Source organism: Musa acuminata, chromosome BXJ2-11 (genome assembly GCF_036884655.1).
Source record: "Musa acuminata AAA Group cultivar baxijiao chromosome BXJ2-11, Cavendish_Baxijiao_AAA, whole genome shotgun sequence".
NCBI classification, from domain to species: Eukaryota; Viridiplantae; Streptophyta; class Magnoliopsida; order Zingiberales; family Musaceae; genus Musa; species Musa acuminata.
Genome location: NC_088348.1, coordinates 25,983,200 through 26,007,301, shown reverse-complemented (window position 1 = coordinate 26,007,301; position 24,102 = coordinate 25,983,200). Strand labels below are relative to the sequence as shown.

The following is a 24,102-nucleotide window of genomic DNA, read 5'->3' as shown; positions in this document are numbered from 1 at the left end:
ATATGTTTGGAAATCATCACCACCGTATACAAGAATCCAATTCAATTATAATCACAACATTATGGGGTACTCAAAACTTCCAACTGTCTCTAACAAGATTTTAAAACAATCACTGGAAGAAATCAATTTGCAGAACCATATAATTCAGAGCAAGATTCCCAGCACAACTGAAACTACAAAACAACATATCTCAAAAGCAACTTTAATGTGTCATGATGTCTCAGTTCTCATGATGAGTTGGTTCCTGTTTCAGCGATCTGCAAATGTCAGCCTAACAAGCTTCTTGTAAAAGATGCGATCATCTCTTGCTGAATTGCTTTCCAACAGAGCACTTTGAGCCAATTCCTGGCACACAAGGGTAGGGAAAAATTACATTCAACCTCAATGTTTATGCAAGTGATCAAATGAGAAGAAGGACATGTCACTAATAACAACAAAAAAGGATAAAAAAGAACACTGGGCTGACCTTGACATCTCTGTGTGATAAGAATTTACCCAAGTTGTGAAGAATACACCTTAAATCTTGAACCTGAAAAATAAAATTTTAACACAGCGGCACAAAGAAGCTACGTAGCATATTGGTAAGAAATGGAAGAGATCACCATGATATTACCTTGATATAACCCACTCTGTTTTGGTCAAAAAACCTGAAAGCCTGCAAATGAAGGAGCACATTATAGCATAATTTGCACAAGTAATGCTTGCCCCCCAAAAAAAAAAAAAACCAGACCTCAAAAAATGAAACAACAAATCACCTGCAACAGCTGCTTATCCACAACTGCATCTTTTACATGGACTTCATTCACATCTTTTGAAGAATCTTTGTTTTCATCCTCTACTGAATATTTCTCGTCTTTTGTAGAATCTTTCTTCTCTTCGGCAATCTGTTTATCTTCCTCCTTGTCAGACTTTTCATTGACCATCGCAACTTTATCAGTACCACTCTCACTCGTAGGCTTGGAATCATCGTCTTTTGACATAGCTATTTCTGGCTCAGCCTCTGTTGTATCTGCCTTCACATCCTACACAGAAGTTTATGAAAATTATAGAAAAGCTCAAAATTCGACATGATTAATTCTGACTATGTCACCTGAAAAAACTACTGGAAGAAATAGATAATCACACAACTTGAGATAATTTAGCATTCTTGTGACAGTTACAAAGTATCTGAAAATACTGGTTAAAAATTTTAGGTAAAAGCACCTTCAACTTTTGTTGCCAGAAGAGTTGAACGAATGCAGTGAAAAATATAAAATTATAAAGGTCAAAGAATATGAAATTATAGAGGTCTTATTAAAACTAAAATTAACAAAAAATATTATACGGGAAACGAACCTAATTATAAAGACTGCAGGAAGCACACAGTCACTTAGCAGAGAATATCTATTAACACTAAAGTAGCCCGACATACTTCTGTTAGTTGATTTTTTCTGCATTACTTTTAGTAGGTATCACTGATAAAAAAACTATAATATCATGTCATTGAAAAAGCAAGAAGTCATGTAATTAATTAAAGGCACCATGGTGATCCAAGAAATGACCATCAAAAAATTGAAGATGAAGTAGACTTTATGGCCTAGAAATGTTAACAAGAATGCTACTGAGTACTTTATGGGTCAATGAAAGTAGAGCAAATAACAAGCTCTAGAACATCAAAACTGAAATTTATTTGTTGAAGACAATCACCACAACTATACAAAAAGTACAATAATACTAATGAGAAGCATTAACAGAAGAGCAACTACTTCAGTATACTCGGGACATACCATCTACCCATATAAATGCTCAGATAGGTATATGACTTAATTAATAATCAGTCTTTTTCCTACTCTTCTTGCATAAAAAAATACTATGCATGTTAGTTCATGATTAAAAAACTAACAAAGTTCAAACATATTAATATATAACAAGTTATCCAAAGAGAGAAATATGGATCATAACATAGAAAAAAAACACAAGCTGCGATTAAAGCCGTGTACTTGTCACTCTCTATTATGAAGAATAGACCTTTGGAAAGCATGTATACGATTTAAGTAACTACCTAAGTTCAGTCACAATCACCAAAATATTACAAATTTATTCAAAGGACAAAAGATAGAACATCAAGAACTTGGATTGAGCAACATAAAGCCAATAATAAACAGAAATCACTTGTACATTAACACTTGCCTCCCCAACTCTGTTTGAACCAGCATCATCATCTGCTTCCTCTTCTATAATTTCCTCTGGATCTTCATCATCATCCACCATATCGTCATCCACTGTCTTCTCTTCCATTTTAATTTCACCCAAACCAGCTGCAGTATCATCTCCGCCCTTATGTTCATCATTAGTTCTGTCAGATCCACCTTCCTTTTCTAATTTCACAGATTCACTAATCACACTCATGTCTTCATCACTAATCTTGCTAGATGTATCCTCCTTTTCAGGTCTCGTAGATTTACTAACTTGGGAAGCATCACTGGTTTTCGGACGTTTCACAGGCGATTTTTCTTTTACAGTACCCTTCTCAGATTTATCATCCCTTTGTCTTTTCCGATTATTTCTTTTGACAACATATCTTTCACGCAATTTCTAAATATCAAGGAAACACGTATTAGATGGTGTATCAAGACAACATGTATGGGTGTTAATGATAATGGAGAATCCAAACTTATACCTCAAGAAAGGACAAGAGGCGGCAGCCCATCTCAAACTGAAGCATTTCATTAAACGACTCAGCAAACAACGAAAGCTGCATGAACACATTATCAGAGATGGCTAAGACAAAATTACACCACACAAATACAGAAAAACATGGAAAAAAAAGCATATCGAGGGCATATTGACAAACTTGTGCAAGACAAGACAGCTCTGGAAAGGCATATATACAAGAGAAAAGGGCACATACGACACATACTTCAGTTAGATACAAGAACAGTTATGCCAGGTGGCACAAGTTGACAAGTCAGCAAATAAGCCGTGCAGAAACATTTTACACCATGCTGAACCATGCCAAGGGTACCAACACAGGAACATGCCAATTTTTGACCTGTACTGGTTGGTAAATGGACAAGCCAATGGTCCAGCATGGTACCTATCATGATAAAGAAAAGGCACACACCACGTTCAAGAAAACAGTAATCCTTGATATGGTATATATGCAATTTTAATCTCTGGAAGGTAATAGCTTGGCAATACTCCTTCCAGTTGGCCACAATACAGCCATATGCAAATGCTGCCATGTTTACAAAGACACTAGCAAACTGAAAAATGCTATTTCACAGTGAACAAACCTCAAATGTACATTCTTCAGTGTCTTTGTCATTATAATCCAAAAGACCACCCAATGAGAGGGACATCGAGCGAAGCTGCAGAAAGTGATCCAAAATGTCAAACTGAAGCAAGTTTGCAGAAGAATTCTGAGAACTTAAAATAAGATATTTTGGTGATTTAACATACTTTAGATCCCTTGACCCGATGGGTTTGAAGAATCAATCCAGGATGCATAGGATGTTCTCTGGAGCCCCCTTTTTCCTTTTCTTTATGAGACTTTGGGTTAGGCTCATGTTTAGCACCTTTACTTTTCTCTTTTTCATCTTTTTTCCTCTCTTTCTTGCCATCTTCACCACCTTCCTTAGATTCCTTTTGCATTGTGTCCTCAGAATCATTGCTGCACTTTGAGCCTCCTTTCTCTACAGTGGAATGGCTATCAACTGTGCAAGTCTCCTTTTTATCTAGCTTCTCATTTGTCACTGTTTTTTCATTCAAGTCTACCTTCTCAACAGAAGGTGCATTAGATTCCTCCATTATCTTATTTTCAGAAAAAATACCCTCAGCTACATCCAATTCCTTCTTTTCAGAATGGTCCTTTACTTCTTTTACTTTGGTTTCTTCAGCATCTTTACTTGAATTTGCATCCTTCACTTTTGTTGCAGGAACCTTTCGTTTAATCACTCTTCTAATGACCTTCTTTTTTCCAGTTGTCTTGATCTCAGAATCCTGCACAATGGTGTCTCCGCCCTGCTCTTTCTTGGCTTCTTCTTTAGGAACTGACTCATCATCAAGCTTCATATCAGTTTGAAATTCAGAAGAATTAGTTGTCTCTTCCTTTTGGGGAGACGTGCTGACGGCTACTTTTGTGACAATTTTCTTTTCCGCAGAAGTTTTAGGATTCAGTGGATCACCTAAATTCTCACCTTCTTGGCTAGCATTTCCATCTTTATATTCTGTTTTATCATCTGACATATCCATTTTCTCATCTTGCTTAGCACATGTGTCCTGCACGGTTGTCACAATTACCTTCTTAGCAACAGTCTTTCCTTTAACCACCTTCTTAACAATTTTCTTTTTAGTAGTTTTTTTTATCTCAGTCCCCAACTCAAGAGAACCCTCATCATTAAGCAACTTTTCATTGGTTTTACTTTCTCCAACCACAAGTGCATCATCCTTATGTTCTGTCTGTTTGTCATCTAAGACAGGCCCTTTTCCTTCGTCTTCAGCCACAACCTTTTTGGAACCATCAACTTCATCCTTAGTCTGATAATCAGTCTTAATGTCACCCATATCATCTTTAACCAAGTAGTCTTCGCCCTTCAGACTTTTGTCAGGACTATCATTTACAGTTTTACCATGACTATTATCCCCTGAGAATGTGATAACAATCATAAGCATCAAACAGTTGCAGCAGAAGAGAAAGCTCTTGGGAAGGAGCAGGCAGAAGTAAAAGGAATCTTGATATACCTTTATCAGCTTCCTTCTTTTCTCCAGATTTCTAGAACAAAAAAAAAGAGTAATGGGTTTCAATTAAATAAATTCATACATAGATAGCAAAAATACAAAAAAGATTGGGACAGCAATGAATACGAAAAGAAACCTTCTCCTGCTTCAAAGCCAGTTGTCGTTCCCTCTCTGTCGTCTCCCTCTTGTGCGCCAACCACTGGCTTTGCCATAGATCCACTGATGGAAGGCATTCTGATAAATTTGGTACAAATAATACAGTGACTTCCTTATGGCTGAAGAGTCCATCTTTGCCAACTCTATTATAGTGCATCTGACCAAATTATAGAAAGTCAGCATGCCAAAAGTCAGATTTCACGGAAGCAATAAAAGAACTGTCATCCTATCATGTCCCCCAGAGGGGAGCGGCATAGAATAGATTATGAACCTAATGTATCACAAAAAATTATTTGATCAGATCTTACAAGGACTTAAAAGCAACACTAAAGCTAATGATGTCTCATATATGGTCACACAGCTCCAACGAGCATAATAGCATCAGTAAATAGCCAGAACTGTAAATGAAGAAGCATGACAGAGTAGGACACTCTAAAAAGGAACATATGGTACTTGTAAAGTAAATGAAAAGTGAATACTATACCAATCTCCAAGATATACTCATCTAACTCCCTGGGCATTAGTGGATGCAATATTATTTGCAATTGCTAAAAGAAAATTATTAAATTGAAGAGGACATAATAGATTAGTAAAATCAATAAATTGCAACAAGTATGACAAAATCAATGTATATTCTTGAGGCCCAAAGGTGTCATCTGAAACTAACCAAGCTATGTAACACTGGAATTGTATTGTTGATTCAATAGTTAAAAAAATTGAAAATGCAAGGCAACAACCAAAAGAGATAGGCAAAAGATTGTCCAGTAGAGAAATAAAGCATAATAAAAAATTTGAGGAATACCAGGAAGATTAATGATGAAATTGAGAAACTAAAATGCCCAAAAGATTCAAAAAAAAAAAAAGAAACACAAGCAATGAAGCAAGCATATTAACTTCTATGGGGAAGCTAAAGCAGCCAAACAAGACAGCAACGACAGATATAGATGCCATCTAGATAAACACCAAATTATATTTCAGATAACATGAAAACATAATCACAAGAGTGAGCACGAGTAGCCAGGTGATACCAAGAAAGAAGACAATTTAATATAGAGACTAGTCTTCATGCAACAAATAAGAAGTTCTTAGTGTTTTCATGTTACCTATTGTAATATAATTCTCACTTCAGGTAAGATTAGGCATTTGGATTATATTTTTTTTCTTCCTACTATATTGTCTCATTTACATAAGTATTTTTTTACCATTGGCACCGACATCTAGGATTTACAGGAAAAATAGACCAAAAGTAATCAAAAATTGTGAAATGAATTGCATTTTGCAAATTAAGGACAAATCCGTCCCTTTAATTTTACAACAAAATGACATACCATCTCATAAATTTTCAACCAATATAAAACACCAACCCACCAAGTTTTGAAGCTTCAGTTCTGGTACAATACCAGTTCCAAATTGGCTACCGCAACAGAATATTGACCAGTACCCAATTGGTGCTGATCACCACAAAAATAGCTCGATATGAAGTCCACTTCTTCCTACCATCTTCAGTTCTCTTTACTATCCCTTAGCCATGACCATTATCTAAGGACTTGTGAAGAACTATCTAATGCTACCAAACACCAAAGCTAACTAACTAAAATCACATATCATTGAAGTGTTAAGGCAGTATATATGCATAATTTTAAACTTTTTAACTGCTTGGAATAAAGCATTCAAGTTCAATTCATTCTAGTACACTGATCATCCCGACATCAGTACATCCATGTACCACTTGATGCTTTGACCGGTTATACCAACCATAAAGGAGGTATTAACATGAGGTCTCAAATGTCACATCCTATGTCAACCCCGATTTATTTTATAAGCACAAATAACTGGTGTCACCGAATCCAAAATAAATACAAATTTTGCACAATAACAACAAATGAGAAAAATAATAGGGTCTCAACAACTACATCAGACTGTTGAATGAAAAACACAGCCACTGAAACTCTAGCAAAATCTAGAAGTATTTAGAGAAGGAACTTAATTATCACTGATCAAGAAATCATAAAGTAACATAAACTTAATTAGCACTGAGAACCCAAACTTTTATTTGTAAAGTTCCTAACAAATTCAAATTACAGATTCAATCAAGATGATACAAAGCTTACTTCCCCTTCCCTAGCCTCTCCCTTTTAATACCCAACATGCTCCGTTTGCAACACTTCTCATTGTCATTTTCTCCAAAGATCCATTACATCAACCAATTGGAGCCAGTTAAAATTTTATCATAACACAACCTTAGAACTATGGTATGCAGTACCGAATGATACCGCCTGGTACGGGCGGTACATACCAGTCCGACAATATACCGGTACGCAGACCATCCGGTACCGCTACAGTGCTACAGTATTACACTGTAACAGTATTATACTGTATCAGTACTACAGTACTACAGTGATATACTTGTTACATTCTATGATGCAAGCAAGTAATCCATGTTTCAGTATGGAGTTGGTTAAAAATCTTATCAAAATACAATCCTAGAAACTAATGTATAATCTTTACTCTTGAAAGATCAATAATGATTCTATAATTAGTAACCATCGGAGAAGAGCTATAGTAGGGTGCTCACCTGTATTATCACAACCAGTATGAGCGATATCATTCGAAATTAAAATCCTTGTTACATTCTATGATGCAAGCAAGTAATCCATGTTTCAGTATGGAGTCAGTTAAAAATCTTATCAAAATACAATCCTAGAAACTAATGTATAATCTTTACTCTTGAAAGATCAATAATGATTCTATAATTAATAACCATCGGGGAAGAGCTACAGTAGGATGCTCACCTGTACAACAATTATCACAGGTTTACAGTCTGCGATGTAAGTAGAGCAATAAATGTTTCAACTAAATAATATTTTATATTTCTTGATCCATGTCAACTTTCACTCATCAAAATCAGCTGTATTTTTATATTTTTGATTGAACATGCTAATGTCACTAGATCAGTTGATTACCTGCACCTGCTATACAAAGTAATATAAAGTTATATTCATTGCAAAAAAAACTACCCAATCCACAACTAATATGCTTCGTGTATTTTTATAAGGTCATCACTTCCGCTTGGACCTGGTAATTCTTTGTTTGTTATTTTTTTTTATATTGATGCATTCAGGTAAGTAATACTCATGTAAAAAATGAATGTGGTGTGGACAAAAAGAAAGGATACCTATCAGTCCACTGGTTAGTGAACGTGGCAATACAATAATGCAAAGAGGAGTTCAATCAGAAAGGGAGTCTAAAAAGACCATGTTAGTTGGAATAAAGAATGTTTGAAGGTCCTTGATTTGACTTATAAATTGAGCTGTTGGAAACTGCAGCTTAATGTTATTGTGATTCATTTTTACAATGAGCCTTCTATGTGCACTATAATTTTTCTGCCTTATGGTTTCCTGCTCTATACATTGAATTTTTTATTTTTTCCAATTCTCTAATGATACCACTTGTACCAGGGTAGTTATCCATATTTTAGAACATCCAATTCAAACCTTATTGTTAGTTATCTTGTACCCAAAAGCCATTTTTTTCCTCCAGAATGTTCATGTTGCATTTTAGGCCATTCCTCAAATAGAAACATTAATTACTCTGATGATATCATAGATTGTAAGTTGTAATCATTGTCTTACAGGTTTTGCTATTCTGAGACCTGGCTGAAAAAAATCTTTCTATGTACAGAGGTAAGGCTGCATAACTTAATCCTCTCTAAGCCCTGCATTGGCAGGAACCTTATGCACTGATTTTGCCCTTTCTTTTATTAGCATCTGAAACACAATATGGTTCTCACTATGTTTGAAGTGTTGGGAAAATTCAAAATAAACCCTAAAACCTAAACCTTAAACCAACCTAATGTCCGTCTAAAAGAAATGGTTAATGTTCCAATACATCTTGCCATCCTTCTAAAAACTTAATACAAGAGTAACTTCATGTCAGCAATAGTCATCTATGTTGATTATCTATGTTTTGGACAAATATGGACAACAGATAAAGCCCTGACAAAAGTCACATGCAGCACAAAGTGGATCAAGAGAGATAAAAACAACACAAATAGTAATTTAGAAAGGTGCATTACAAGGAAGAAGAAGAATCAAATTAAATAATGATGCTATCTTTTTTCAAATTAAGTATATGGCATAAGAGATTCCAAGAACTAGGTGTTATATTTAATTAAAAAGTGCCATATAATAAAGGTTGTTCATTGTTATAGGCAGAAACATGGAGCATACCATTGGATAAGACTGACCTTCTCTTGACTAAAAGAACTTCCAAGTAGATGTTTAAGAGATTCATTAACATTATCATATAAAGACTAAACAAGGAAACTTGAGATCAAGCATAGTTCGTTTTGATGTTGATAAAATTATTTAAATCAGGCTTCAGAACAAAACATGAATATCAAGAATAGTTATAAATGAATTTTGAATACAAGGTCATACCCTAAGATAACAATTGACAAGGGTGCTCGTTATGATTATTGATACCATAAGAATGTAGACAAGATTTTTTAAAGGATGTTTTTTAAGAGTAAAAATATATTAATTACAGCCCGAAGAAATATATAAGTAAACAACTTTAATGTATATATGATCCATCAGAAGCTAACAAAAGCATAATCAACGACTTTCATAGATAGCCTGAATGTAATATGACCAAAGCACATTACATAAATAACATTGCAAGTGAAGAAACACAGCTCAGAGCTGTACAGCCAGAAAGCAGTGCAGATGCAGCAATGTCACCAAAATATAATGCAACATCATAAATATGAAATGTTCAGTGCAATCAAAACTAGCCATGCATAAAGACAAACAAAAGTGAATCCAAGCAACAAGATTCTTTTGAGTCTATAGATGAATACTAATATTTAAAAGAACAAACACAGTCATAAATTTGTGAAGTCTATCAGATGTTGGCTTGTGATAAAAAATGAATTTAAGAATTACAAGATAATTTCTAGAACTGTAACTTTCATCAGACATGCCCCATGGAAAATAAAACAAAAAAACAAATACTTCAAAGTTCGGGTGAGACATAACTGTAAACTATACCTCAAGAAAACGATTCCAATGAAGGCATTTATGTAGGTCAAGTTGAGTTGCATGCTTGACATGTCTGTCCAAGAAGAAGAGCATTTCTTATTTCAGGCTCTAATACAATAGCAAATTGTAAATATGTCCTACAAAAATACCCTCTGCAAACAACAGGAAATGTACATAATGTATCAATACAAAAGTACCACACCTAATAGCTGTCTGAATTAAAGAAGAATCATTAACTTGAGGATCCCCATCTAAAGTCACATGTGATGGGCCTCCAATTGCCAGAAAAGAACGATCCTTCTTCAGAACTGCAAATTTAAGGATGTTGTTGAAGTGAACAATCCTCTCATCAGTGTCTTTCTCCAAGCACAACTCGTTCAGAGCTTCACAACTAATTCCACTCATCAAAATAACCTGATAAGGAAAGAACTTCAGCTTAGCAAAAGAGAACAGGCCCAGCATGAAATTTTTAGTTCAAAAGATCCAACAACAACATAATGCAACCACACTTTGAGCATAGTTGGAACATATGTTTTGACAACATTGTCAAACTGAGAGCAGTTTTATAACAATGCTCGTACAAAAATTAAAAGTACTGAATTTCAAGAATGCATATTACCAACAGAAAAATGCAAATTAACTCAATCAACATACATTTTACACAACAGAAAACATCTAAGTTTTAAGAGGGGTCTGCTAGCGGCATTTAGATAGAATTCTACAAGAAATTTTGCAAGATAACTGACAAGTAGCATGAGCACAAATATAAGAATTAGCAAGTCAAGAAGAAGTAAACATTTGCTTTTTTTAATATTAGTCATCGTTAATTAGTATGCTTGAATATGCATAAAAGCAGCAACCAATCAATGCACAGAGACAAAATGAGTAACAGATAAAAAGGTATTAGTATATGATAAAATTTACACATGTATAACAAATGACGAAAATGATTTTGCAAACATGTATTCAGATCTACCTTTGTGTTCCAAAGAGTTTTCACACCCTTGGGCTTCAGTGGTTCATCCAATAAAACTGACCCTTTTTCTTCACTTTTATCTTCTACATCTAAGAAATCATGCTCAAAGCTGCAACAAAGTGAGGAAATTAACACACCAAAAACACAGATGTATCCTATCAAAAGTTCATTTATATACATAAATAGAACAAACAGATTTAGAAAAAGCAACTCAATTAACCAAATGGCAGAAATATGAATATACAAGTACCTGACAGGAGTATAAAGTGAAAGATTCAAGGTTTCTCTCGGCCAGTTCACAATTGCCTGTAAAAAAAATATAATTGCAGCATTTGTATGTAACTAATAAAAGAATTGATGTGTCTTAATTTATTCAAAAAACAATGTAGGATGCATGTTGAACCTTTGAGAAATCTGGAGCTATAGCGAGCCTAGGATATCTCTTGCTCAATGACAAGTAATCCCTTTCAACGTCCACCAAGCAGAAAGGATAAACCTGCCAAGGCCATTTCAAATATTACATAATATAAACATATCCATCCCAGCAATTTTATTAAAAAAAATAATCCAGGTGATTTTCTTTATAAGAGCAGAGAAGAAAAAAAAATATTCAAATCTCAATTATACATCATACAAAAATCACTGCAATATTGCTATTTATGCACTGGCGGTGTTTGGTAAGTTTGCACAAGCTAATGAGTCAACCAAAGGAAGAATTGCTGGAACAAGCACAAAGAACACAATGAATAGAGACTCCAGCAACTTGAAAAAAAAAAGTCCAAGCAAGAAGCAAAAGATGAGAACTAGGCTAGAAAATGAAGGAACCAGATTGTCAATGTTAGGTTTATATGCATATAGGGTTACGGTAGCTAAGAGATTTCCTGAACTACTGATAGAACAAAAGTTATCTGGCCAACTTGGCATCACATTGTCATGGTTGCTCAACCTACATCAGAAATGAACACAGTTCATGATTTTTTTTTTTTACCTTGCAGATGTATTCTCTCTTTTTTTCTTTAACAGGTGAACGATGCCTTCAGTACCAAACAACAAACAAGTTAGTTGAGAAAGCTGCAACCATAGAGCAGCAGCAAACTGTTTATAGCTACAGCAGGGCATAAAAATATCATGAAGGTCCACCTATGCACAGCCTCTCGATGTGGCGAGACCCGACGCGGTGTGACTCGACGTACAGCCTTCTCGTCCTTTATCAAAGAAGAGCCTCGACGATCTCTAGTAGTTCTTGGAGGTGTCCGTTCTCGCCTTGAGTCAGGTCCATGCTTGCGGTCTCGTTCTCTCTCCTTGTCCCGCCGTTCCCGAAGGCGTTCCCTTTCACGTTCCCTTTCGCGTTCCCTTTCACGTTCCCTGTCCCTTTCTCGTTCTTTCTCTCTCTCCCGCATCAGTTCTCTACGGCGTTCTTCCTCTCTTATCTCAAGCTCTCGGCGGTAGGCATTTCGATCATCATTTCTTTCATCCACCATGGAGACTCCAAGGGTTGGATGGGTACGAGACAAGACATTCGCTTGATAGTTAGACTCGTGTGGTGGACCAAGAATACCCTTTCCTGCAGCGTAATCCCGACCAGGAGGCAAACCCACCCCATAAGCAGCATTTGATGACCCCTGAACATACATGAGGTCATCAACATTTCTCCTCGGAGCTCCCCCTAAAATGGAAGCTGCAACTTGTCCACCGTAAGAAGTAGCACCATAAACACTTAATCCACGTGGATCAGCATCCGTCCTTGCACCATATGAGCTAATTTCTTGTGAACCATGATGACTAGGCACAGTCCTTGCTGCAAAGAATTCATCTTGTCTGCCAGAAATGTATGTTCTACTCAGTGCAATAGGATTCAATAATATTCACTACAAACAAAGCAGTGAATGGAGATGCATTCATTGCCATCAACAATAACATAAAAGGTTGTGGGCGGACAACAGTGGTATATCAGAACAATTATTTTCTATGTAGAATATAATTCATGCCCACATATAATAGTTGAAACTTGAAACTACGAAAGGCACATGACAACCCAGAAAAAAAAATCAACATTCTCTCCTATAAGCACATAAGCATAGGTACCTCATGTCTGAACCAGATTGCAGTGATTGTGCTTTCAGCATTTGCTGTTGTCGAAAGAGTGATGCCTTGAGAAATTGAACAGCAGGATGATCAACACTAATTCCATAGAAATACAAACATAACAGAATAAAATCCTACTGATTCAGTACCTGGTCCATCTGATCATGCAACTCAGCCTGGACAATAAAATTCAAAAGTGGTTACTCACAAATAAATTCAATAACAAAGATGGCTGTCATTTACACAAACAACAATTTAGTGAACAGCAACAAATCAAAAAAGACAAACCTGATGACGGCTGCCGAGGGAGACAGAATCAAGGTATCTTCTCGCAGAATCACTCTGCAATTCCCTACCAACAAAAGCACCCTGATGTTCACCATAGTGCCTCCTATCTGTTAGAGCATAATCAGGATTTTTTATTGCTGAAAACTGGTCTCCTTTCTGGGAGTACGCACGATTAGTAGCAGAAACATAGTCATCAGTTGTGATTCCCATGCTAGAACCAAGATTTGCAGAAGAAAACTTGGATGATTCTACCAGCACAGATGGGTAAGCAGATCGACCTTGCAATGTGGATGGAACTGCTTCTTTACCACTCACTCCACCAACCTGTTCCACCAAGAGATGCTTCAAAAGTTATATATGCATAATGCAAGATAGCTACATAAATACAATATGAACTACACTTTCAAATTATACTATATATTGATAAGAAGAGGCTCAGTGCAACAGAGTGATGACAAATGTGGTGTCTAAGGAGGGTTCAAACTACGTATATTATTTTTATCACTCAAACTCATGTCACCCAAATCATAAAGAAGCAACCTTTTATGGAGCAAAAAATATAGATGACTAATATAAAAAGATGCTCTTGGTAAAATAAACCAATAAAACTGAAGTTTCTCCTACTTTTGAAAAAAAATTAAACAATGAATAAAGAAAAACAAAACGAAAATTGTTTTTTTTTTTTGCATTTTATTTTCTTTTTCACTTTTAAATTATTTTGACCAACATTGTCAATCTAGTGATGGATCTCCTTCATACAAGTATAAGAAAAAAGAGAAGCTAAGAAATGCCTCTTTCGGAATATAGAAAATTTAAAAAAATCATAGTATGGAGAGCTGAGAACATAATCAGAGTTAAAAATGAAATAAAAAGTAGCATACCAACTTTACAAATCCAAACTTCTATTGCAACATGCTTTATGTAATTAAAAGCATAATTATTGAGATGAAATATAATTTCCAAAACGAATTGCTGAAGTTTCTATTATCAAATATTAAATGTAATTTCTTGTATATTCTTTTTAAAAATTCTCATATATGTTGCATAATTAAAGTGACTTAATTATTTAAATTAAGTTGCTCCTTGATGAAGTCATATGAATTACGAAAAAAAAATCATTCAGTATGATCCTAAGATGACTACTAATACTTACAAAAATAATCACATACCAACAACTGTGTTGTAACAAGCCAAGCAGTTTTCAAAGTTAACTATATGCAATCTTCTTAACAAAGGTTACTGGGCCATGTGTCACATGGATACTGGTCCCAGCTAGAACCAAATCACAGCACAATTCAAATGGCAAACATGACATGAAGCTTTTGTAGAAGTCTCTTTATGTAAATAATTCTAGTAATCCAAAGCACAATATGGTAGATGCAGAACGAGAGCAAAAAATATAATAGGTGCAAGCATAGCAGCAATTAGGCTCACACAATTCAGCTGCCATGGACCTCGGTTTGCAAACAAAGCATGTGCTGAGCCTCCTGCCAATTGCAAATCCTCATTGCCATCTCCAGTAGCGAGCAGCAACGGTCAAAATCGATCGTTATAGACTGATTTTGGGCGGTAATAGGGCGGAAATAACCCCAATCGACGATAACACCCGATAGCGGGCGGTCCACATACCGATCTGCTGGCGGACCAGTACGTACCGCCCGATACGGACATTATCATTTGAAATTAAAATCCTTGCTCCTAAGCATAGTAAACCTTGTTGATTGGCTAGGGTGGATGATAATCCTTTTTTAAATCTATCATAAAACTCTTTAATCCTTTTCTTTTCTTAATGTCAATACCGCAACCAAAACCATTTTTAATTAAATTATTAAAAATTATTAAACATGCATATCGATTAAGACTTTAATTTTTATTAGCAGATTTATTTATTTTTTATTGGAAAATTTAAGTACCGAAACATGAGTCAAGTATCTACCTAATAGACATATAAAGCAAGTAGTAACATCGGGAGTTTTTGTTTTAGAAGATAAAATGTGTAACATTTGTTTCACCTAGGGAATTAATCGGATTGTTGCAAGCAAACTGAGCGAGATGTGCGTTGGATGAAGGAGTGATCTCTTATCGAGCAATCCTATTGGGAATAATGAGGGCATCTTTGAATACTCAGTTTTATATCTAAAGCAAAGTTTCCAAAAAACCGCTAAAGTCTCAGCAATAACTGCTATACGAGATTGTATTGATTGGTTGAAAGCCCTGAAAGAGAATATTGTTCTAGGTGGGATTATGTCAGTAGGTACCAGTTCAAAAAAAGTTTAAGCACCATTCAAGGAAAGACAAAAACATTTATTTGGAAATCAAGAGAGGAATCTATTCGACATAGAAATGAGAGAGATTTTGTTACACCATAGATAATCATTTTGTTCACCTTCTGATTTAAATTTATCCTTAATCTAATTAAAAATATCTGAACTTGATTTAAAAAGATCAAGTAGACATGAGTGTCTAAAAAAATTCAGATTGACCAATATGATGCATGCGAAGGTGCATGCAATTTCAAAATCTAAATTTTTGGGGGCATGCAATTTCAAAGAAGGAAGAGGAATGAGGACGATAGAGGAGTGGTAGCAGCAGCTCCTAGGTGCGTGTACAGGGAAGAGGGATCGCATTCCTATGAAATAGTTTTTTTTCTTTTTTTTTATTGATCAGATCGAACCGTTTCATGAGGCAATCCACACATTGTTTCATGCCCAGACCAGTACATACCGCTCATTTCATACCAGTTCAGGCAAAACCTTAGTCCATGAGCAAAACCTTTATTGGATACTAATCTATGATCTTGCTTACCATGGGAAAAATCTTATGTCTAGTGTTTTCAATTCTACACATATCAAGAAAGAAAGAAATGTAAATTCTATTATAGTCAACTCTACCATCTTAGTCCCCTAAAACAAAATGTACTTCTCTCTATTGAAATATATATCATTTTGCAGAAAAAAAAAATGCTGTTATGAGTAAATCCCTATTCCAACACACAGAAGGGTCATTACTTCTAAGAAAAGTGCACTGGTGAGTAATAATAAACGACATTTTGGAGACTCATCCCATGGTAGATCTATGTAGTAGGAATCATGCAATTTTCACATCAGTTCTTGACAATTAAGAATTATGATAAGCAAAGTTATGGCACAGAGAATCACTTGTGAACAAGGAGAAAAAAGAGAGGAGTAGGAAAAATAGAGAGGACAAGAAGAAGAGGAAAAGGGAGCAGGGGGCCAGCGATAGGTGGGTGAGACAACAGCGGGGAGCAGCCTAGTGACAATAGCTGTTGTGAAGCACAAGGGAGGCGCAACGAGACATTATGAGGGAGACTGAGAGAGAGAGAGAGAGAGGTTAACCCTAAACAAAAAGAAAAAAGTTGAATGGGACTGAACCACTCAAAAAAGGGTTTATTCACTGTTACGCTGATAAAGACTACAAGCAGAGTTTAGAACCTCGACACAAAAAAAATGTACATCTAAATATTTCTAGTATGGTGGAAAAATTTTGGTACTTGCATATTGATTAATCATTAATATCATATCAAATTATGAATACATTCACATTGTATCTATAACCAGAATATTAAATGATGAATAAAGTATATGGATTCAGAAAAACTTTGTATTGCCACAAAGACCAAACAATCTACAATTGATAACCGGAGAATCAAAATGATTTAAATAGTCAATCCTTCCAATTCAATGGCTTTTAGGCAAAAGAAAAAGTGTTATGTTAGATGACCAATTGGGCCAAGTTTTATCACTTGTAGCGCCTTGTAGCCTACAAGCAATTGCCAGATTTTTTTCACTACACAGAAAATAAATGACACCATATTTGTTAGTATTAAGTTGCATTATCTTTTTCTTCTATGAAAAGAATTAGTTACTAGTTAGGATGGATAAAGAAAATGAAATGCTAGACCACATACACAAGAAAACTTTTGATCAGACATTCTCCAGTCATGTTTGAATACATGCAAAAGACATATTTGGGTCAAGATTTGATCACCACATTAGCTTAACAGCCGTTCACTCATGCACAAGCACAAAAGATATGTTATGATGTGACCTTCTTAGAAGTATCACTGGTAATTTAAAATCTAGCCAAGACAGTATCATTAAAACCTACTCCATGGTCAAAAATTACAACTACAATGGGTATATTCATGAATATTCTTGCAAGCAAGTATTCTCACACACAACACGGCAAAAATGGTGTTCCAAAATCAGCAACTTAATAACAAATTATCAAAAAAATTATAAAAATACCTAGCAGAAGGTTCAAAATACAAATCAGAAAAGGTCCATTGCTAAGAGTGATAAATCTCAAAAACACAGAAAAAGAAGTTTAAAAATTAGTAACAAAATAAGAGGCTCTCAGAAAATGTAGAACAAATTGTGAAAGAAGGTTCATAATACAAATCACAAAAACTACTGCAAAGAAGGTTTAAACTTCGTAGAAGGTTTCACAAAAATATACTGATTGTTTTGTTTAAAGAACAGTTCTAAGAATCAATGGTAAAAAGATATTATCAAGATGCAATAGATCGAAAAGAAAAAAATTTACAGATATAATCTATCGTATAAGCGGCTCAAGGACAGCACCTGTTGAACATTGCTTAAACCAGATGAACCATAGACAGAAGCATATGGTCCTCCATATTGAGGTGCTTGTGAAGAATAGGTTCTATACGAGTTCATATCTGTATCTGAACCACCAACAGGGTTCCCAGTATAACCACTACCGGGCTGCAACAACGATATCACATTAAAAGGTGATAAACGCAAAAGAAAGACGAAAGAATACTCAAAAGCAATAACAACAAAAAGTTTAGCAAATGCTTCTATTTGATCTACTAAATCAATTAATAACAGAATGAAAATTAAGCTCACAATGTGCCCATATGCCTGTGAGGAACCGTAAGGCTGCTGCCCATACGGATTATTCCCCTTGGAAGGATACATCTTCCTTCCTCTCGCAGCAAAACAATCCTGCTTCAAGCACAAATTTTGATCTTTATCGCATAATAGAATACACAGAATACAGAAATTTGTATAAACATAACGCCGTCGAGGTACGAAACAAAACCCTAAAGCAAGATGATGTTGGTTTTAAATGGATTAAACGAAGATACAATCCCTAGAAATCAATTTTTCTTTCAAGATGCTAAAATATCAATTGCATCAAACAAAGGGATTTAACTCAATCTCATTAAAGACATAGGAAAAGAAAATCCTTCAAATCCATCTATCTCAATCACCCCAAAAGTTCGAAGAAAAAAGAGGCGACGAATTTGGGGACCAAGAATAATGAACGATCCGGAAGAAAATATCTGACCTGGTGGAAGAGAGCGGCACGACGAGGAACCAATCGACCGTCTCAAGAGACGGAAAGCGGCGGTGAAGATTAGGAAGGGCGGGTTCGGCGATGGAGCGAGGAGGGGTTTTGGGAACGGAAAGAGGACTGCTGCAATCTTTAATGAAGCCCAGGGTTGCCATCGGCGCCGTTGGATTCTCGTAGATCAAACGGACAAAAATAGGCCACGTACGTCTTCAACGCCTGTGGCCCTGATGAGATCTCCTTCCCGCATGATCAGGATCATCAGAACCGACCTGACTCAACCCAACGTTGCAACGTTGCTGGGTCAATTCACGCACCACACGTTTGGTAAAAATATAATAAATAGCATATTATTATTCTTGTTTGTTTTATGAGACTGTCTTTTTATATATCTAAAAATTTCCAAATATCATATGTGCTATTAAAATATAAATTTTAATATTACCATGTATATATAACATCACTTCAAATATATATAGATATATATAACATCCATTTAGAACATGTTAGTATCGGAAAACTAGTATCTTTATCACTGTAATGAGTTCTTCAAGGTATTAGAGTTTTAATTAATATTACAAAAAATAACTGTGATGACATGTATGCAAATTTCTATGTTTTAAAATTATATATATGCTAATTTAAATTTAATCGTATGAATATGGAAATAATCAACTTTAAATAGCAGATATCATATTCCCAATATTTTGCCTATAAAGAGTTGCATGGCACTTCTCTACCATTTATTTTTCGAAAGAAAAAATAATTTATTACCTATATCGATACAAGTACAAGTATCCCTTCTTACATCACAATTCATAGGTACAACAAGATCAAAAGATAAATGCCCTCTTTCCCTATCGTGTTATGATCAGAAATTCTAGCATGTTGTTCAAGAAGTTACTCATTCTTTTTTCTTTTTAATAAACATAAGAGATTCTATACTCTAAAAATATATATCTATTATATTATTCAAATAGTTCGAGGTAGAATTAATTTCTAATTCATGTAGCACAATACATTTAAAACCCATAATTTATAAATGTACTCGTGCACAGTCATCTTTAGACGTATTAGATTATATAATTCTAAATAGTTATATAAGATATATTATATATATGATTAAATTTTGATTATGATTATTAATTAATTAAAAAAAATTTAATTATGATATTATTCTTTAGAAGATAACATTCACGAGAGAGATCCTTTTAATTGTGTTATTAAGAAATTATAAATCTTCTCTTTATCTCCTCGTTATCTCTAGTTTACCGTTTATAGTAATTCTTAAAAATAGAAAAAGATTAGAAAGCGAATCTAGTTTTTTTGCTATGTAGATTCATAGCACATATAGGTTACGGTGCATTGTTTGGATACTTGATTTATGGCACCTTTCATCTTACATCTATATACTTAATTTTAATTTTAACATTGAATTTTTACATAATATTTTTTATTTATAACAATTGATATTAGAGTCATTTCATGGAAGCCTATGCTATCATACATTGCTAAAAAAACTCCGTGAATGATAAAAGGATAAGAGTGTCAAACGAAAAGATATACAATAATACCATCGGCTAGTCTAGGCTGGTAGTTGCATAAGGCTGAGTGGTGTGATGGTAATTGAGTTGCGCACTGCGTAAGCAGAATTGCTACGTGCAGCAACACTTTTGTGTGGTGATGGATGATAGCTCTTACGAAGGAGAAGCCACTATGAGAGAGCAAAAAAAGAGGCTCGAGGGATTGCATCGCCTAGCATCTGGAGCAGTGTGGATCGACATCGATAAGTTAGGTGGAGGCGATGCTAAGCAATCATTGAATGCGAAAAGGACATCATAGTATGAAGGTCATACAATGACGATAGCAACGACTGGCAAGCTATGTTGGCTGTGATGAGGTCATTGACCTAATGAGGAAAGTTGTGCACCACGGACGCTAGCTATTGGTGATGAGTGACCAGTGGGAAATCGTGTGAGGAATGAAAGCTTGCATGGGCCACGACAGTGTGTGATGGATAAATGGCAACAACGCTTGAGGCCGTTACTTCACGATGTCGGATGCAAGGTGCTTCAACGATGACACATAGTTTGATAGTCAATTCATCACTATGGTGAGTGACGCAATTAGGCGTCGGTTGGATGGCAAACGACAATGATACTAGGAGTGGCCTTCGCTAGACCGATTTAGGATGCCACAGTCAGTGATGCTGCTCGTCGACGAGGATGGACCACATCATAGTGAGGACCCATTGGTCAAAATCAATTTTGACTAAAATCCCTAGGCTATGTTTTAGGGCTACTCCTTTAATTTATTCTTTCAATTCCCTTTTGATAACTATTTAATTTTGGCTTAGGTCAAAATCTAACTTTGACCAAAATTTGACTTCAGTCAATTGATAAGACCCTAAAGTCTTATCGTCGCTCTGATACCAAATGATAAGACCATAAAGATTTTTATCGTCGCTCTGATACCAAATGATAAGACCCTAAAGTCTTATCGTTGAAAAAAGGAGAGAAATGGGGATGATAATGATCACTTTGAGGGGATCGACCCTCCTTGATCGCTTCGAGGGGATCGGCCTCCTAGGGTTTGTCAAAAGACATAATAGTATTTTTCATAGATTACTGAAAAGAAGCAGTTACATCCTTATTTATAGAGTTCCACCCAGAGTCCATCAGGACTTGAACTCTAATAATAAATAAATATTAGATAAACCTCTACTTGACTTTAACTGAACCAAACTGACTCAATAAAAAAATGGACTAAACAGACTCAATAAACATTATTCAAAAGCTCAGAAAAATGGTTCTAACAGTTCCTCCCTCTTCAAATCAGCCTTGTCCTCAAGGCTAAGTAGCATTAGTCTCGGGGAGCTTATCTTTTAGCACTTCAGTCATAGGCTATCTGCAACGCATCACAACCCGTTGATCAAGTATGGTCTCCACTTTTTGACAGTGTAAGCAATAGGTCGATCTTTCAGTGTAGTAATCGTTGTAAGAAATTCTTGGCCTTTGCTATCATAAGTTAAAATCCATCCATCAGCTTCGAATATATCACAGCCTTCAATGTGGTGGGCTAATTGGGCTGTAACTTTCTTGTCCATAAAATTATTAGTGCTATCTGTATCAATCAAAATAGTGATAGGTTGATGCTTCAAAGTTCCTCCGATTTTCATAGTTTGTGGGTTAGTATAGCCAGCCAATGCATGCACTGTATGTGTGATGGCTTTAATATCTTCATCGGTTTTCATACCTTTATGATCGGAGTCCAACTCTTTTACTTTCGGTTCCTCTCTAATTGGCTCAATCATCAGAAGTTGCCCTTGTTTATATCGGTGCTCCATACTCCAATTTTCATCATAGTACAAATCCCTTTCTGATCTTTCCTTGCTAATTTTTTTCTCATGTAGATTTGTAAATGAGATCGCAGCTATCATAGTGCGGGGTTGACGAGCCTTAACTTCACACCGGATCTCGGGAATAAGCCCTTCAATAAATGTATCCAGAAGTTGTCAGTCTGACCAATCGCTAGCTTGATTTGATAATTTTTCAAACCTACTATGATATTCTAACACTGTAGAAGTCTAACGATGGCAAGCTGGCAATCAACATTCTCATATTCGGATGAGCCAAAGCGAACAAGAAGTCCTCTTTTGAACTGCTCCCACGAAGGAACTCCGTGGAAAGTTTCATACCAATCGTATCATTGGAGTGCATCTCCCTTGAGCTGGATTGAGGTCACTTCTACCTTGGATTCTTCTGGGGTTCTGTGAAAACGAAAAAAATTTTCTGCCTTAGAGATCCAATTGGTCGAATCTCCATCTTTCCATCTTGGAAATTCCATCTTCATATGTCAGTAATTTGTGTCATAATGTTGGGGTCATTTTCTTGTATTTTCATATTTGTGCAACGTAGAACTTGAGCCCCCATTTTGTTGAAATTCACTGAGGCTCTCCAGTAGGCTTTTTTTGAAATCATTAAGTGTTTCTTGCAGTCGATTCTCAATTCTAATTTTCAATGCTTCCATTTGTGTTTTCACCGAGTTATCAGTAGCCATTGCGTAAGACTGCAAATCTGTAATCTCAACTCCTATTTTTGGTGTCGGGTCAAGGGCATCAACACTATCGATGCGAAGTTGCCGAGGAGGTGGACGCCGAGGGCAGTGCTGCGGTCGTTGCGTTAGAGGAAGAGTAGCTACCATATGTTTGTGTCACTGCATGAGATGAGAGCATCAAGGCTGAAAGGCGACGATTGCGACTGTTGTGACCCAAGGAAGCAATCGTCGAGTAGCCGTGTTGTGGCTGCGGTGATGGCAACCGACAACTGCAGCAACGGAGGCAGAACAAGAGGGAGGTGGCATTGAAGCGGCCAAGGTTGAGGCTACAATGGTGGCAACCGATGGCTGCGACAATGATGCAGAGCAAGGGGGGCTGCAGCAACGGTGCAGATCGAGGGGGTTGAGGTGAAGGCTGCGGTGGCTGGCAGCAGCAGTCGTTGCTGGTCGGAGCGCAGCGGCGGCGTGGAGAAGGAGGCAACGAGGGTCATGGCAGGCTGGGTGGCGAGCGACGTCGTCGTTGGCTGGGCAGCAGTGGCGACGGTGGTGGCAACCGGCATTCGCAGCAGCAAGGGGATCCACGACTACGGCAGCAAGGGGACCCACGACTGCGACGGTGGTAACTGCCCTGTTTCGGTCACCACCGATGCAGAGCAAGGGGAAGCAGCGGCTGGGAGGCAAGCGACGGTCGTTGCACGGGGGAACAGCGGCTGGAAGGTGACGGCGACGGCGCTCGAGGCGACGACGGTGGCTGGAAACAAGGGCAGCAGATGTGAGTTGCCGTGATTGCCCTGTTTCGGTTACAAAAGATGCCTAGCAAGGGGGATCGGCTGCTGGGAGGCGTGCAGTGGTCGTCACACGGTGCCTGGCAGCGGTGGTGGCTCGGCAACGAAGGAGAGGGGTGGCGTTGAAGTGGCCGAGAAACAGCGCTGGCGGTAGAGGCAACTGGCTCCTGCGGTAGCAGAGGGATCGGCGGCTGCTCTATTTCTATCGCACCACAGAAACAGCGATGCCGACAGATCGCACGGCCGAAGCTGCAACCAAGGGAAGGCAGCGATGGCGGTGCGGCTAGGGCAGCGTCGCCGACGGTAGAAGCGGCGATGGGTGGTCTGCTGGCTGGGAAACGGCGACCGCGGCCCTTCTCGCTCGAGCGAGATACGGGCGGCGAGGAGGCGAGGTGAGAAGGTGGCTGGCCGTGGCACAGCGGCAGCGGTGGGCGCTGGCCGGGAAGCAGCGGCGACGGTGGTCGCCGAACAGGAAGCAGGGGTGCGTGGCTGCGGTTGCTGCTGCTTCTTCTTTCTTTCTTTCTTTCCTTTCCTTTCCTTTCCTTCTTCTTTTTTTTTTTTTTTTTTTTTTTTTTTTTTTTTTTTTTTTTTTTTTTATAGCTACGATAGCAAAAACGCTAAGGATCGCCGCTCTGATACAAAATGATAAGACCCT

The 24,102-nt window shown here is 36.9% G+C and overlaps 1 protein-coding gene across 3 annotated transcripts; it reads right to left on the bottom strand.

Moving 5' to 3' along the window:
• Positions 1-27: 27 nt before the first annotated feature.
• Positions 28-18,735, bottom strand: LOC135626469 (protein SHORT ROOT IN SALT MEDIUM 1-like). Of its 3 annotated transcripts, XM_065131788.1 has the most exons (24): positions 18,604-18,735; positions 18,159-18,257; positions 17,871-18,014; positions 13,519-13,590; positions 13,267-13,422; positions 13,128-13,154; positions 12,979-13,043; positions 12,034-12,711; positions 11,882-11,927; positions 11,297-11,389; positions 11,144-11,199; positions 10,894-11,002; positions 10,120-10,331; positions 9,927-9,990; positions 4,856-5,032; positions 4,723-4,753; positions 3,442-4,625; positions 3,276-3,350; positions 2,660-2,734; positions 2,158-2,574; positions 756-1,022; positions 614-655; positions 467-529; positions 28-345 (listed from the first exon to the last, which is right to left on the bottom strand). In XM_065131788.1, the coding sequence occupies exons 2-24, from the start codon at positions 18,228-18,230 to the stop codon at positions 250-252; spliced, it is 4,221 nt and encodes a 1,406-aa protein (XP_064987860.1). In that variant the 5' UTR covers positions 18,231-18,257; positions 18,604-18,735; the 3' UTR covers positions 28-249. The 3 variants fall into 3 exon arrangements, with proteins under 3 accessions (XP_064987860.1, XP_064987858.1, XP_064987859.1); XM_065131786.1 differs by having other exon boundaries at positions 13,267-13,590; XM_065131787.1 differs by having other exon boundaries at positions 2,170-2,574; positions 13,267-13,590.
• Between the last annotated feature and the right edge of the window lie 5,367 nt (positions 18,736-24,102).

Bases quoted from the DNA above. Each gene is read 5' to 3' on its own strand.
- LOC135626469 (XM_065131786.1), bottom strand. From the start codon at position 18,230: ATGTATCCTTCCAAGGGGAATAATCCGTATGGGCAGCAGCCTTACGGT. The intron at 11,390-11,881 runs GTAAAAAAAAAA...TGGCCTTGGCAG, and splicing joins AGAGAGAATACATCTGCAAG to GTTTATCCTTTCTGCTTGGT. The intron at 11,003-11,143 runs GTACTTGTATAT...ACTTTGTTGCAG, and splicing joins TCACTTTATACTCCTGTCAG to CTTTGAGCATGATTTCTTAG.